The sequence below is a fragment of the Diceros bicornis genome, chromosome 7 (genome assembly GCF_020826845.1).
Source record: "Diceros bicornis minor isolate mBicDic1 chromosome 7, mDicBic1.mat.cur, whole genome shotgun sequence".
NCBI classification, from domain to species: Eukaryota; Metazoa; Chordata; class Mammalia; order Perissodactyla; family Rhinocerotidae; genus Diceros; species Diceros bicornis.
In genome coordinates, this window is record NC_080746.1 from 15,621,519 (window position 1) to 15,638,609 (window position 17,091).

At 43.5% G+C, this 17,091-nt stretch overlaps 1 protein-coding gene across 2 annotated transcripts in view; it reads right to left on the minus strand.

Annotated features, from left to right (window-relative positions):
* The window catches only part of SORL1 (sortilin related receptor 1), a 160,399-nt gene that overhangs the window by 39,871 nt on the left and 103,437 nt on the right, over nt 1–17,091 (minus strand). For both annotated transcript variants that reach the window (XM_058544989.1, XM_058544988.1), the window contains exons 24-28: nt 13,457–13,579; nt 11,301–11,420; nt 5,352–5,477; nt 2,233–2,340; nt 486–617 (exon numbers count right to left, since the gene is read on the minus strand). In XM_058544989.1, the coding sequence (XP_058400972.1) occupies nt 486–617; nt 2,233–2,340; nt 5,352–5,477; nt 11,301–11,420; nt 13,457–13,579 (609 nt within the window). The remainder of the gene's footprint in view (nt 1–485; nt 618–2,232; nt 2,341–5,351; nt 5,478–11,300; nt 11,421–13,456; nt 13,580–17,091) is intronic.

Consider the following 17,091-nt stretch of genomic DNA (forward strand, 5'->3'; position numbering starts at 1 on the left):
TTCTGTGGTCCTTTGTTACAGCAGCCCAAGCAGACTAATACAAGTACCTACCACATGGAGGGCACTGTTTTAGAAAGAGGCCACAGCAGGGAATAACACAGACCCCGCTCTTGTGAAGCGCACATTCCAGCGGGGGGAGAGGGGCAATAAAATAAATATACGGGGTGCAAAGTGGTGATAGGTGCTGTGAAGACCACGGGAATAAGGCAAGGGGGCTATAGAGGGATGGGGATGCAGGAAAGGCCTATTGGAGAAGGTGACATTGGAGCCAAGATCTCAGTCATTCTCCCTCCTCCCTTTTATACACACACCAACAACTAACAAGCAGTACTTCTCAAGCAACAAAGGTAAGTCTTGCTCAGAAAAGGCAAGAATGGGCACTCCATCAAGAACTGTAAACTAGAAGGAGGTGTATCCCCGAGTGGCCCACCCCCTTGCAGTTTCTTCCATGACCCTGAGTCCCCTCCCCAGCCTGCCCCACTCACAGCATCCTGCAAACACCGCATCCTCATCGGAGCCGTCGCGGCACTGGACGATCCCGTCACAAACCATGGAGTGGAACAGGCACTGCTGGCGGTTCTTACACACAAAGTCCATGAAGCGTGTGCAGAGGGGCTCTGAAAGGGATCCGGTGAGGAGAAAAGGCCGTGAGCACGTGGGGCTGGCAGGCCCTCGCTAGCCCTGGGCGAGCGCACCTGACACAGATGTGCGCTCAGGAAACAGGAGTACAGCCGCCATTTCTCCAGCACTTGCTTTGTGCCAAGCCCTGACCTAAAGCACTTGACAGAGAAGTGTCACTAAACTCTCAAGATGATATTATGAGAGATTTTACTGTCCTGTTTTCAAAATGAAACAGAGGGGAATGGCAGCATTAAGTTTTCAGCAAGAGCACACAGCTCATGAGAGTGGAGCCAAAACTGAAACCCAGAGCTGCCTGACATCAAAGCCCACGATCTTAACCACTATTAATATAATACTGACTTCCTAATACAGGGCTGGCAAACTTTTTCTATAAAGGATCAGTGTTATAGACTGAATTATACCCCTCCCATCAAATCCATATGTCGAAGCCCTAATCCCCAATGTGAGTATATTTGGAGATAGAGCCCTTAAAGAGGTAATTAAGGTTAAATGAGGTAAATAAGGTTAAAAGAGGTAAATTAAGGTTAAAAAGATCAGAGGGGAGCCCTGATCCAACAAGACAGGTGTCCTTATAAGAAGCGACACCAGAGATGCAAGCAAAGAGAAAAAGCCATATGAGGGCACAAGAGAGAAGAGGCCTTTGGACTTGAATTACGACCTCAGCTTGTCCTTGGGTCTCAGCCTGCTGGCCCACCCTGCAGATTTTGGACTTGCCAGCCTTCATAATCGCATGGACCAATTCCTTGAAATAAATCCCTTTATATAGACATACACATCCTATTGGTTCTGTTTCTCTGGAGAACCCCGACTAACACAACTAGAGAGCAAATCCTCAAGGCTCTGCAGGTCATACAGTCTCTATTACAACTACCCAACTCTGCCACTGCAACACGAAAGCAGCCAGAGGCAATGTGTGGGCAAATGGTAGCGACTGTGCTCAAAGTGAACTCCAGTTAACAGAAGGGTTATGGGCTAGATTTCCCCCACAGCCCGGTTTGCCAACCCCTGCATGACCACATCAGTTCTCAACCTGGACTGCACAGTGGAATCACCTGGAGCACTTTACAAAATCCCAATGTCCAAGCACACTCTAGAGTAATTATATCAGAATCTCTGTGGGGTGAGACCCAGGCCCCAGGAGCCGTTGAAGCTCCTCGAGTGGTTCCAGTGTATACTCAAGGAGGAGCACCACTGACCAAGCCCACCTTTCTGGGTCTAAAGAAAACCGGGGATAAAAACAGTCACCTGGCCTAAAAATGTCACCCGAGCGACAATCAGTGACACTAATAAAACCAACAAAGTAGGAGAAATAAGTGTCCAACTCAAAACAATTGGTGGATTCACAGAACATAGTGCAACTAAACAATAATGTTCACCCAATTATGAATTATGACCTAATTCCACAATCACTCCCCACACTGCCCCTCTCCCTGCCACAATCAGCCTCTCAGAGTCCTGGTCAAGGACTCAGGGTCAACTCGGTTAAAAGCTAACCAGAAGCAGGTCCTGAGGAAATGAAAGGATTTGGTCTCACGTATGCTCTTCCCTCACAACCACCAGGTGCTTCCCTGGGGCAGGGAGAGGGCTCACCACAGTGCTGTTCGTCCGAGCCATCCGAGCAGTCCCGCAGACCGTCGCAGTGTTTGCCGGATGGGATGCAGGTGCCATTCGGGCAGCGGAATCCATTGCACTTCTTCTCTGAAATGAAATTCAATATGAGAGAAGAATAAGGAAGAGGAAACAGGCAGGTACTCTCACACACTGATGCGGGGTATAAACTGTATTGCCAAGGAGGGCAATTTGGCAATAGCTATCACAATTACAAACGGATATATACTTTGACACAGCAATGCCACTTGTAGAAATGTAATCTACCTACACCAGTGAAAAATAATGTAAGTACAAGGTTACTCATTGCAACACTGTTTGTAATAGATTAAAAACTACCTATATGTCCATCAAAAAGGGATTTTGTAATAAATTATTGTACACTGGAATAAAGAGATTGAAGAAGCACTCTGCAAAAATATGTCCTAGATAAACAGTTATGTGAAAAAACAAGGTATAAAACAACATGCACAGCATACTACTCGTGTAAAACAGGAAAAGAATACACAATATATTTAAATTTGCATATGTGCACAAAAATAGTCCGCAAGGATATAGAACCATGGTTTCCTATGGGGAAAGGGTAGTATTTGGGCAGATGGGAAGAAAACCACTTATCGTATACTTTTTATATTTTTTCCATTTTGAACCATGTGAATATGTTACCTACTCAAAAAATATATTTTTTTTAAGAAAAGCTTTAGTGATTGAAAAAAAGAAAGACATGAATCTTGATTCTAAACCTTGGTTTTTTAAAGCTCCCTTAAATCACTCACCACTTAATTCTTTAGGATTTCTAAACCAAAGCCTGTTAGGAGAAAGTTTGTTCTAGAAACACTAAGAATCTTAGGTTTCTCACTTAGCATAGAATTCTTAGCACGAGGTCACCCTTTCTCCTGAACAGAGAGCTAGTGCCAGACATGAGGCTTAAAAATCAGTTCTAGCAGGTCACTCATGGGCACCACAAACCCAACTCTTGGTAGAAGAGTTCCAGAAGGATCAGTTGTAAGGCAAGAAAATGTGTTTTAATCTTGTAAAAAGTCATCATTCCTAGGAAATTACTCAAAGGACTTCAAGCAGAAACAGTAAATGAGCACCATGAGTTGGGGAAATATTTAATGTCACTAAGCATACAAAGTTTTTTAAATAGTATAAAATTAAAATTACATGAGACAAACTCAAACTCATTAAATTAGTGAAAACAACTAAAAAGATAAAATGTAATATCAAGGGAGACTTGGGGAAACATACAATATATTACTGATGGATCTGCTTTTGGTATAATCACTTGGAAATGAAATCTGGAAATGCTTAACGAGAATCATTAAAATCGATCGGAACCTTCGACCCAGCAATTCCATACTGAGGAACATATCCTGGGAAGTATCTCAAAGAAAAACTAAGCCTTCATTTCTAAGGACATGAATAGTCTTACTATGCATAACAGTGTAAAACTAAAAACACTCAAATGCCCAAATATCATACCCTTTTGCATACATGGGCTGAGGCCACCCGGAAGTCATTTAGAAACATCTCGAAATCTCAGTCAAACAGGGAGTGACTAAGTAAGTTATGGTAATATAAAGTGACAAAAATGCTAACAACAGAAAAATACAGATATATGGAAACATCTTTGTTTAACATTGTGACATGAAAGGAGTAGAATATATAACAACATGTAGACAATGACTGCAACCCCAGGAAAATTTGGAATGTATGGTGTGAAATAATAGAAAATATATACTGGTCTCTGCCCCTGGTTACAGACATAGGGATCCTAAAACACTTGTAATTCCCTAGGTGACAGGAGTGTCTTGTTCTAACGAGGTGACTCTTGGTGGGCTCCTGAAGAGCTGTAGGATGGAGGCTGGTCACCAGAAAAATCATGCCATGATTAAAGGCTTGGAACCTTCCACCCAACCCCTCCAGGAAGGAGAGAGGGATGGAGCCTGAGTTAACGGTCAATCATGCCTATGTGATGAAGCCTCCATAAAAATCCTAAAAGTACAAGGGGTTCAGAGAGCTTCCGGGTTGGTGAACACACGCAGGGGCTGGGAGGGTGACACGCTGGAGACAGCATGGAAGCTGCACCCCACTTCCCATACCTTGCCCTACGCATTTTCCATCTGGATGTGCATCTTTATCCTTTATCACATCCTTTTACCATAAACCAGGAAATGTAAGTGTTTCCCTGAGTTCTGTGAGGCATTCTAGCAAATTATCAAACCCAAGGAGGGGGCTGTGGGAACCCGGATTTATAGCCAGTCAGTCAGAATTGCAGGTGACAACTGGGGACATGTAACTGGCATCTGAAGTGGAGGGCAGTCTTGTGGGACTGAGCATTTAACCTGTGGGATCCGATGCTACCTCGAGGAAGATAATGTCAGGACAGAATTAAATTGTAGGACACCCAACTGGTGTCGGAGAGCTGCTTCGTGTGGAAAATACACATTTGGTGGCCAAGAAGTGTCAGAAGTCAAGTATTCTGTAAGTAGAGCATTGACAGTAGAGGAGAAACACAGGGAGCTTTTCCTACAGACATGTGGCAAAAAAGGATAAGGATAGAGAAGCTTAAAAATATTTAGTATAAAAAAGCATTTTATATATTGTATTTGTGTGGCAGCTATTTTGTGGTTAATTTCTATTGTGAAGGTGATTGACTATCTCAGAATTCTTCTTTACATCAATTATACTGAAAAAGTTCTACCTGGGGGTGGTGAGCCATTTTCCCAAAGGGCCATAACTCTTAGTCATAAAGTATGCTATTTATACAGGAACTGTTGGCTAATTTCTGGCAGGACACTGGTAATGTGACTGTGTTCAGCACTCTGGGTGGGCTAGTTGGTTTCTATTTCTTTTCTTCAACGTTGTTATAAAAAATCAGTGAGGCAAGCTGTCTGCCTGAGAATTCAGACTACATAACACATCCCTATATATCCTATGGCAATGCCCCAGAGAAAGTGGGTGGGCTTGTTTAGTTGTCAGATTGGGTAAATGGGCCCAGCAGAACAGCATTTCACTTCCTGGCCCATCTGCTGCCCCTTTTCCTGAACAGCAGATACTGGAGAAGCTCTGGAGAGGGCCAAAGCATTTGCATTTACCACAGTTGACTGGATCCTCATCAGAACCATCTTGGCAATCCATGTCACCATCACAAGCCCACCGCTGGGGGATGCAGTGCCCATTGTGACACTGGAAGTTGGAGGCCTCACAGGTGTGATAGATGGCTGCGAGCAAAAGAGAAGAGAAACTGTCAATGCCTCCCTCATCTCCACTCCCCCCATCAATCATGGAGGAGCTGACTGAAAAGAAGCATCATACCAGGTAATAAGATATGAACTGGAGGGTCTGAGTTTCTCCTTGGCCAGGAGCTAGGCACCCGGGGCTGCCCTTATGGTGGAGGGCAGCGTCCTGAATGGGCAATGACTTGAGTATGAATGTTACACAAGCACAGATGGACGCGTTAAAAAATCATTCACTTTTCACAACCTATGAGATACAGATTATTCCCCCTTTACAGATGAGAAACAGGCTCTGAGAGATCAAGAAACTTGCCCACATTCACAAAGATAATTAAGTCATAGCACCAGGGCTGTCCAAGTTCAAACCCTGTGCTTTTTCTACTCTACTTGCTATTTTACCTTCTCACATACATCTTCTCACTCATCCAGATTCTGCAGGATAAGAAGTGGTGTGTGCTCAGGAGACGGAGTTCTAGACCTGGTCCAGCCTCTGTCTGGGGGCATCAATTTCATCTATGTTGATGTTGATACCTAAGGACCCTTGTAAGCTCTAAAAGGCCATGATTTTATAATTCTAAATAAACTACCCACCTTCAAATGCGGAAAACCTCAGCTCCAAAGAGCATAAAAGATTTATCCAAAATCGCAAAGAAAGCAGGCCCCAGAATCTAGAATTGTCTAACTTTCTGGACAATCAAGAACGACATCTACCAGCCAACAATACGTGGCAGCCACTATAATCATGAAAAGAAAAAAAGAGGTCACTGAAACAGTCACTGTTTCAAATGAATAGCCTCATTTGCATACATGGGCTGAAGCCACCTGGAAGTCATTTAGAAACGTCTCGAAACCTCAGTCAAAGACTAGCTCAAATGCATAATATCTGCCTCAAACCCAACCAACGCTACTTTAACTACCTTCTCTATCAGATTTCCTCTTCCTCCGCTGAAACAGAAAGCTGTTTGTGTCTGTTGATCGCTGAATGAAAGCCAGGATTGGCCTTGTTTACAATCAGCATAAAATAATATCACTGAGATAGACGGTTTCTCTGTTAGCTTAACTGTGTGGACAGGATGTCTTCACAACAGAAAGAGGCAAAACAAACAGAACTGGGTTGTTGAGTGCAAACTATAGTGACTTATGCAATCAAGATGGTTGGCAATAAGCTACTCAAGACTTGGGAATATTGGTTTCCAATGCCCTCTAGAATTTCTCCTGAATTTGAGGGTATTTTTTGCAATAGTCCAAAATACAAAAAACTTAATTTTTCAAACTATTTTTAAAAAAATGGTGGTCCATTATCTGTTGTTTTCTTATCTCTCTGAAGACCAAGGCTCTATCTGGTAGCAAGTCTACAGGAAGTCTACAGGAAGTTTCAATATTTTACAACGTTTGGCACTCAGAATCCATTAAATATCTTTTTTAAATATACGTATCGCTGATAAGAGGAATAAGTGTATCGTGCATGTTGCATGAGTTTTGTCCCATTAACAATCACTGCCTGGAATACTTTTGATCTATTGGTTTTACAATTTGACAGCCCTTAAAGAAATTCCTCACCAAAGCCTTGCTCACTTTCATAAAAGTGCCTGAACTCATTGCCATATTTACTGATCTGCTTGTTATTATTCAGCCTATGCATTTCACTTTTAATTGAAAACAATCTCAGAGTGCCAGTGGAGTTTTCAAATGATGATTCTGGGAGGCATGTCTGAGATCTCCAGATTCCATCACAGAAGCTGAGCTCAGAAAGACTAACCAGTTGGCACAATTTCATTCAAGTGGCCAGGCATGACTGGATGCTGAACACATTCTCTTTTTCTGAATTCAGTCTTCTGAGTAACTTACTAGCTTCTCTGACATTGAGTGTTTGGTAAATAATACATGTTCAATTAATAATCTTTTTATTTAAGAGAATGGAAGAGATTGACTTTAATACAGACCAAAGAATTTGAGGAAAAAAAAGAAGAATCCTTTGCGTGAGGGAATTCATTGTGACTGTAAAAATGGAAAAGCTAATGGAGTAAATGATCATGAAAATAGAATACCAGGGTTTCTAATAGAGGCCATTATCCTACAACTTGGACAGACCTTTCCTGATTCAGCAAGACCCTCTGCAACATCTGATAAAAAGCCTTAACCAAATAAAAGTGGGGCAGAAGAGATGAATTAACTACTATGACGAGGAAAGCACTGCCTCATTTATTACAAAGTACTGGACTATTAGGAAGTGCATGAAGGAAAAGAAATGCTAATATCAACCCAACTTCAATGATTAATGACACAAAAAATAACATAAAGAAAGGGCATTGAAAAATAAAAGGCAGATTTGAAAAAGAACCAAGTAGAAATCCTAGATATAAAAAATATAGACATGGAAATAAAAATAGTTCAGTGGAGGGCCGGTCCCGTGGCTTGGCGGTTAAGTGCGCGCACTCCGCTGCTGGCGGCCTGGGTTCAGATCCCGGGCGCGCACCAACGCACCGCTTCTCCGGCCATGCTGAGGCCGCATCCCACATACAGCAACTAGAAGGATGTGCAGCTATGACATACAGCTATCTACTGGGGCTTTGGGGGGGAAAATAAATAAATAAATAAAATCTTTTTAAAAAAAAACAGCAGATTAGATTCAGCTGAAAAGAGAATTGTTGAACTGGAAGAGAAATCTGAGAAAGTAACTCAGATTGCAGCACTGAGTCATAAAGAGACAGAAAATATAAAAAAGCAGGCATGAGGGGGCCGGCCCCACGGCATAGTAGTTAAGTTCAGAGTACCAAGCTTCGGTGGCCCGGGTTCATGGATGCAGATCCCAGGCACAGACCTACACCGCTCATCAGCCATGCTGTGGCAGCGACCCACATACAAAATAGAGGAAGACACAGCTGTTAGCTCAGGGCAAATCTTCCTCAGCACAAAAAATAAAATTAAAGGCATGAATAACAGAATGAGACAGTCCAATAAATGGGTGATAGTAATTGCTGAAGACAAGACCAGAGAAAGTAGCTAATAGACAAAGCTGAAAAGATAGTGGCTGTAATTCCTCAGAATTGATGAAAAACATTAAATCCTCAGATTTTAGAAAGAAAATAAGTCTCAAGCAGGGATAAATAAAAATAATTCCATACCTAGGGAGGTAAAACTGCATAACAACAACAACAACAACAACAAAAAAAAAAAAAAACAAAGAAAATCTAAAGATAACTAGAGAGAAAAGAATGTCTGATTGTTTTTCAAACAGATAATCTGACAGGAAAATTCAAATCAACACAAAAGAGGCCAGAAGGAAATGGAGTAATTCCTTCAAAAGACTTCTGGAAATTTACTAGTCCAGTACTTTGTAATAAATGAGAAACCTCAGATCCATCAGAATTAAGGATTTCCAGTAAAATAAAGACATGTTTACATAAAAAAAACCTTGAAAGAGTTTACCACTCAGATTCCTGCTGCAAGAAATACTGAAGGATGTACATTGAAAGGAAGCATCAGATACAAGCAGCAAAAGTAACTGGTAAACAGGTAGGTAACTATATATAAATTTGGTTACTAAAAAATAATAACAATGAATAATTTTAGGATTTTTAAAATGTAAAACTAAAATACTAAGTATTTCGTGTTTTAAAATACTAAGTATTTACTAAGCATGTTAGTACTGGAACCATGGACAGAGACTGGAATCACAGCACTATCAAGTCCTCGCAGGTCGAGGAGAGAGGAAAGATCTTGAGAATACACATAAGATGTCAAAGGGTAACAGCTAAAAGAACAGAAATCAAATGTTTAAGTTCAAAATCAATGCAGGGGAGTGAAGAGAAGGGAATTAAGAAAAATTCAACCCCACAGAAAGCAAAAAGTGGGGAGGAAAAGGGCAAAGAAAACGCCCAGCACAGACCACGCATGCCAGCTGAGGCCAATGGGAAATCAGCTGGTCTGACCTATTTTCTTTGGCTTTGCACACGACTTAATTTATTAGGTCAGGAAATGAAGTGACATGCCACACATCTTAACGAGTTCACATCTGACCTCGGACTATTTTGAGATGATGGAGAAGGAGAATCATTTTTAACAGGTTTGGAAAAACAGCCATTGGAACCAGGCTGCAAGGGGTGCAAACACTACATTTTCCCCAGTTAGCCCTGCCAGAGAAAACCAGAGATAAAATCAGGCGACTATGACAAGCCCACCCACAGAAATGAAGCTGTTAATTCATTTTGGAGGATGGGCACATGCTGCTGAAACACAAGTTTGACTAATGTGGTTGTGCTAATAAGATGTTCAATCATCCTGCAATTTACCAACTGAAATGCAGAAGTACATCCCTCTAATTTATTAACCAATTACCCTCCCAAACCCAAAGCTTCCAAACGGCATTCATGTATTTCCCAGGCTGACAGCAGTTCCTTCATGGACCTGGGTTTGTCCTCCTTCTGCAGACCACGCTTGTATATGGAGAGAAGCATTTTCCTGCAATCCTTCCAGCAGATGTGCAGACACTGAGACTGCACCAGAAAGGATGTGGGAGAAGTTTACATGGGGACGGAATTTGGTACCATCACAGATCATCCTGTGTGGCGTATATGGCATTTGAGGAGATCCATTTACTCCTTAAAGCCACATAAGGGCCCCTCTAACTAAAATGAATGGAGAGAAGCAGTTGTGTAAATGACCTAATCAACAAAGGTTCTCTGAGCATGTACTCTACCGGGTGTGGGCACTGGGGGGTACAAAGGAGTACGTGGTCATTTCTGCCCTTCGGGAACCAAATCTAAAGGAAAGCATTAACACAGTTATTTATATTTAAGTTTGGGAGATGATAATAGATCTACCTTCTTTTTATTTGCTTTTACAAATTAGTAGGCATGCTTTGAGTTCCCAGATGCTAGGCAGTGTAGGTACTGTGTGGGCAAGGGAGATTAAGACATGGATTTCAAAGTCACTCTACTAATCATAAGAGTAATGATCCACACCAGAGGACTGAGAAGTTGATTCATTAATGATGAATTGCAAAAGGAAGCCTGAATTAATCATGGTGTAAAAGCAGATCTGCCCTCACTATAAATAGTTAAACGAAACACCTTTATCTCCATCACTGGAGGGGTATAAGGAAGAACGAAAGGACAATTTCCAGAGGAGGTTGCGGAGAAAATTTACTCATCAGGTAGTGGAATTTGTTTTTATTCTGCCACACCTTCCCCAAGTCCTTGCCCTCCCCTACTGCACCATAACGTATATGGCGCTCATTCATTCATTCATTCATAAAAAAGTGTAATGAACATGAGTGAAGCTATCACCCAACAGAAGAATTAGAACCTTACCTCTACACCATCTAGCCTTCCTTGTATCCTCATGTTGTTTCCAATTTTATTTCTAATAAAATCTTACACCAAACAGGTGAAAGCACAGTTTAAGGTTTCACTGTTTGGGGAAGCCCCTGATGCTCCATTTGAGAATATGAGCTAGTTCAGTGCTACTCAGCGTATGGTCCCCAGACCAGGGGCCAGTCTGCAAACCGTTTATTACTGGTCCTGAAGAAATAAGAAGCTTGAGCCAGAATGTGAATCAACTGCATCACTCAGGACATTGTTTAGTTCAGTTAACATTTTCTCATAGTAAGACTTTCTCGATGAAGGAAGTGGGATGTTGATGTACATTTCAGCACAAGCTTATCACAGTCCAGCTCTTTGAGAAACACTGAACAAGTTGATTTCTAAGGTCCATTTCCTAAAGCCAGATTCCACGATCACGTAGGGCTGTAATGCTAACCAGCACATGAATGATGAGTGCTCTTAAGGGAGTCCAGGAAATACTGACCAGTACAGTTGGCTTCATCAGACCAGTCCCTGCAGTCGTTGTCCCCATCACAAACCCAGGAGGAACGGATGCACATGCCAGAGCTGCAATTGTATTCGTCGCTCCGGCACTGGTGCATTTCTGCAGGAGAGACCACAAACACAGAGATGTAAAGACAAAAACTTGCTCAGAATTCTGACTCTGGTGTCTAAGCTCCTAAGGGTTAGAGATACACCAAATATCACTGATTACCCAGAAAGAGCATGGATGAAGAGATTTTAACCAGGGATGTGAGGTCATCGAGGATGGTTTCCAGTATGCTGTAAATGGGGTGCAGGAGTGCTGAGATACTGACACCCTCAGGCTCCTGCCACTGGTTGCCTCCAGGCAAGAGCGGCCTTGTCCTTTTACCTCAGTGTACTTTACAAATACTATCATTCTCTATGTTTGCTATGATGGAAAAAAGTTTGGGAAGCAATGCTCTAGTTGCCCAGAAAGTAGAATTTTCAAGAAACAGAAGACTTCTAGAGACAGAGCCTGTGGTTTCAGAAAAGGAGTAATGAGAACTCCAAGTATGCTGATCAATATGAGATGCTCAGCTCCAGGAAAGCGAGATCAGTGCGGAGCTTCCAGAATACAGGAGACACAAGATCAGGACTTTCTGTGTGCGGAGCTCCAGGGATGTCGGCTGGTGGGTTGTCTCTAGAAGGGTCGGGGCCTGAGGCAAAAGAACCAGTGAAGCCTGACCACAACTTGAGGCTACACTGGCAACACCTTTTGTAGGCCCTGCAGATATCATTATAGCAGAACTTTCAGATGGAATTTTAAAGATTCTACAAAAATAAGAGTAGCCAAGTCTGGGGCCCAGGGTGCCTGGCTTGGTTGCCTCACTCAAGACAGGTTGATGGTGAAGTTGGTAATTCAGGGATTGAAGAAACAGTCTGGAGACTTATGAAGAGGCCTGGGCCTGAGGAAGGGACTAACAGAGACCCTGGGATGGAGTCAGGACACACTAGTGTGAGCGGGTCACGGACGGAGAATCTGAGGGGACTGACACTGTCTAATGGTCAAGCGTGTGCCCAGCGGGCAAGCGCATGACACCCAAAACAGTAGAGTTTCCTTCCTACTAGAGCAAACCTAGCTGAGCACTTGAACCCTCAGAGAGTGCTGAGGAGGAAATGGGAGGAAGGAAGGGAAAACAGTTGTAAATCTCAAGGACTTTTCCAGAACTTCACATTTTCACAAAGATGAAGGAAAATTATGAAACTTCCCAAAAAATTCCTCTGAGAGCCAGGCTAGCAGCATTGCCCCGCTCCCCTTATTTCAGTCCCCGTGAGTCAAACTGCGCTCTTGATACAGTAGGCCCTGTCCACAAGCATATGCACGCCCCCGGGGACAGGCAGAGAGAGCCCGCAGGGCCACAGCACCTCATCACAACGTCTGGGTCAGCGTCTGGCCTCCATTCTCACTTCCCTTTCACACCTATGATTCCTGCAGTCTGGTGGACTGTGTGTATTGCATAATATTTCCTCCCCTGATGGTCAGCAACTCTGAGCTTGGTACCAGAGCCCAGGAACTAAGACAGGCCTCCTGAAACTCACAGGACAGGACTGTGCAACAGAAAGGGCATGGGAAACACAGGTTCCAGTTCCCCATTCTGACACAAACTAGTTGTGTCCCCTTGAATAAGCCCCCCGACCTCAATGGACCTCAGTCATTTAATCTGGAAATTAAAAGGATTCAACTAAAGAATCCCTGTCACTCCTTGCAATTCCAACACACTATTTTTCTAAATATAAACATTTCCATTGAGAAAACAGATGCTCAAACAGTTCACAGAGGTATAGATCTGCGTCTTCAGGAGGCTGATCTCAGCCACCCAGAGGTGTGGGCCAAGTCTGTATAGCTGTTAATAACTGCCTAAATTCATTTAGAAATCTTCCTTACTATCACATTCATGCTTATAGCATCTCTGCAAGATAAAGCAGGGTCCGCTGCTTCATGAATGAACCAATCCTACCACGTAGATAGAGGTGGTCATACAGCTGGATATCATACATCTCGAAATGGCTTTCACAAATCCTCTATTTCCGAGCCACCCTGTCCACTAGCACAGCGCGGTAAGCAAGGGTGCTGCCCCCTCTGGAATGGGGTTCCTGGACATCGTGTCCCCTTACCACAGTGACTTTCATCGCTGTTGTCTCCACAGTCATCCTCAAGGTCACATTTATAGGAGAGTGGGATACAGGACCCAGACTCCTGACAACGGAACTGGGTGTCCAGATCACAAATGGTAGTTGCTAAAACGGGGAAGAGAGACGACGTAATTGTTAGGTACAATTCATTCCTCCCAACACAAACATCCCACTGGAAAGCCAATTGAAAAACAGAAGAAGGCAGATTTTAACTGTAGCAACAGAAACAGAAAACCTAGGCTTACGGAAAAAACGAATTGCATAAGAACCTGAAATTTACAACCACGGGAGATAAGGGCCTCTCTCTCCATGGACAGCGTCCAGATTGGAAAAGGGCTGGGAAAAGTGAGAAACTGTCATCTGGCTGAGAAAGAATGATGGCACAGATTATCTCCTGAGATCCCTCAGACATGAAGGTGTCTCCTAAATAAGTGGCAGAAACATCTTTATCTAGAAAACTACCATTAGGAAGCGCTATTTCATACAGGAAGCTGGCACTTCATCATAAAAATGACAGAGGTAGCGTGAAGGTAGAATTCTACAGCAGGAACACGGGCCCTGCAGTCAGTCAAGACTGGGTCTCAAATCCTGGCTCTGCCTCCTCCTCGAGCAATTAATTTTAACCTCCCTGAGCCTGTTTCCTCCACAGTAAAAGGAGAACAAGGTAATGAGGCCAAGCACTTGTGATGACCGTCAGAAAGACTAGATATGGATCTCAATGCTACCATCTACAACTTACTTATCTGCTATTCTATGCCTCCGTTCCCTCTACTTTAAAACGGACATAATACCTACCCCACGGCATTATTGTGAAAGTAAATAAGAAAATAAGTTTGGGACCAGAACCCATTAAATAGGAAGTAAATATAATGGGCTCTAAATAAATGTCACTTCTTTTCCTTGAAATTCTTCATGCCCTTCGGCATCAGAATGAGTACAGAATTAGATTTTTCTCCCTGTTCTAACTGGAAATTATCTGAGCTTAAGCACAATTCCTAGAACCCAGCAAAGACCCTCCAGGAAAGGCTCTGGGAAGGAAGGCGGCTCTCGGGAGCAGCTGATACATAAGGTGTGATGTGACAGAACAGAATCCTGGAATGGAGGGCGGCGGGGAGTGTGCCATGAAGTGAAAAGCCAACGGCAACCTTGCGGTGAGACATCCCCGCAGCTCTTATTTGAGGCTCCATTTCTTCTCTGTAATTGAGCTCGTGGTGGGAGGCAGGGGATGAATGCAAAAATGACAAGACTGCAGGGATTCACGTCAAAACCTGAGCGCCTGACAAACTACCCCGCGAGGGAGTCTGTTTAAGAGGGAGGGAGATCTGCTGACAACATCCGCCCGCGTCTCCCTTTGTCATCACTCCTCTTCCCTGGCAGCTGACGGGATGCCTCATTTAACTTTGCAGACAGTAGTGCCTAGTCATGGCCTGGCCCTCTCCTGCAGCCTTTCCATCATGATAAGCACTGCTCTTCTCCTCCGTGATAACAGAAACACTCAGGAAGGCACAGATAAGCACCATTCTCTTGTGTCCCAGGCTCCGCATTTTAGCACTTGCCTCCCCCATCTCCTCACCTCTGCCACATCTGACCAGTCGGGACCTGAGCCAAGTGGAATTGCCAGAAAGTGAAGCAGAAAGCAAGTCTCAGGTCAATCCCAGTTGACATTTACACCAAACCAGGACGAGGTCAGAGCCAGCTGTGTAATTCACCCAGAGGAGAAGCTTAAACTCTGTGTGGAAAGCTCTGAGGTCGGCAGCAGAGCTCAGGGGCTGGGGGGAAGGCAGCACTCTCTGAAGATGGAGGGAGGTCTTTCTCTCATAACACTGGGCTAACATCAGATCCTAGCTTGTTCCTGGAGTAGAAACCAAAGCCCAGGAAGGAATCCCTAGCTATTGGACACGAGGTCATCTATTTCTATCCCTCTGCTTCCACTCTGCCTAATCATGTCTGGACAATTTCCTTTCAACATGTTAATTCTAAGAAGCATCTCCTCTCCCACCCTGTTATGTAATGAACTCCTTTCCAGAATCTGCTCCAATGCTGTTAATATTTATTAATGTTTTTAAGGAGCTTTGGCTATTCGCCCACAAATATCACACCTTCCTGAGACTCTGGTAGACAGAGAAGGTTTCATCAGTGTCTTTTTTTGCAGAAAAGAAAAACACAGAGAAGCCAGTGCTCTCCCAAACCTGCCATTCGGCAAGCTCTTCTCCTTCGGTGTGAGGGGCATCCACTGAAGCCAAGGAAAAACGATTAGGAAAGCTTTGGTAAATAACCTCCTATCAGCCAGAAACGGCAGTACCTAGTATTGCAGGGCCCAGACGAGTTTAATGAGTTGATTGCTTCTCAAGTTGCTTTCTGGGTGGAGTGGCATGGGAACCTGGCACAGGCTCTACAGACAGTTGGCTAAATACATCCGCCAGAGGCCAGATGAGTATACGGAGCCAGGAGCCACCCATTAATCTCTTCTTACAGCACAAAATGACAAATGGGCTTGTGGATTTCCAAAGGTAAAATATCTGAAAGAGAAGCTTTCAGATTGGTTTCTGGTCTCCCTGCTCTGGTCTTTCTCCCACTCAATTCATTCTGTCCACAGCTAATCGTTCCAAAGCAAAATCTTATCATTTCATTTCAATGGTTGCCAATTGCTCTTGTGATAAAGTCCAAAGGCCCTTGCTGCTCTGGGGCCCACGCACCAGTCCAACCCCGCCACTGCCCCACTGCTCCCACTCAAGTTCACAGAAACCCAAACCCCTTTCCTGACCATGCAACACTCTCAGCTCTGGGCTTTCATACGTGCTGTTTGCTGGCCAAGAATTTTCCACCCTTCACTTCTGCTTGGTTCACCTCTACTCATCCTCCAGGGCTCTTCAAAAGCACCCACCCAAGTCTGAATTGGGTACCCTTCCTGCATGCTTACAGTGCTTCCCCATCAGAGCTCTCATCGCTCTAACGTAACTGGCTGTTTAATTTCCTGACTCTCCCTCCAGCCTGTAAACTCTGTGTCCACCTTGATCACCAATATGTCCCGAGGCCCAGCAAAAAGCCTGGAACAAAGAATTCTCAATAAATACTTGAATGAATGTATGAACAGAGGGCAAAGCTCCTCCTCAGAAGATGAAGTCAAAGCTATTAAAAAATTAAATGAAGAAAAGATAGCTAAATTTGTGGTAAATAAATGATCCATTATAGTTATTTGTCTTTAAACCCTGCTAAACAGAATCATATGCTTTAGTAGCTGGACCTTAGAAATTATACAGTCTAAACATGACATTTACATGCACACAAACCAACGTCCCCACATTCCAGGCCAAACTAAGCATCACCAATCAATTAGAACAATCTCTCTTGAGCCTGGCAGGCAGCCGACATCACTGAGAGGAGTGACATACAAGGTAAAACCTGTTTTGCACCTCTGAAAAGGCTAAACATTGAATTTACAAATCAAGGACTATCACCTAGTCACCTGCCCCAGGTCACCAGCTTTATCACAGTGGTAGGGCCACAATTAGAGCCCAGATCACCTGACCCCCAAATCAGCTCAGTTTCAGCCATATGATGCTTATTTGTGAATCTGTTGTAATGAGTAGTTAAACTACTTATGCGCATTTGTTATT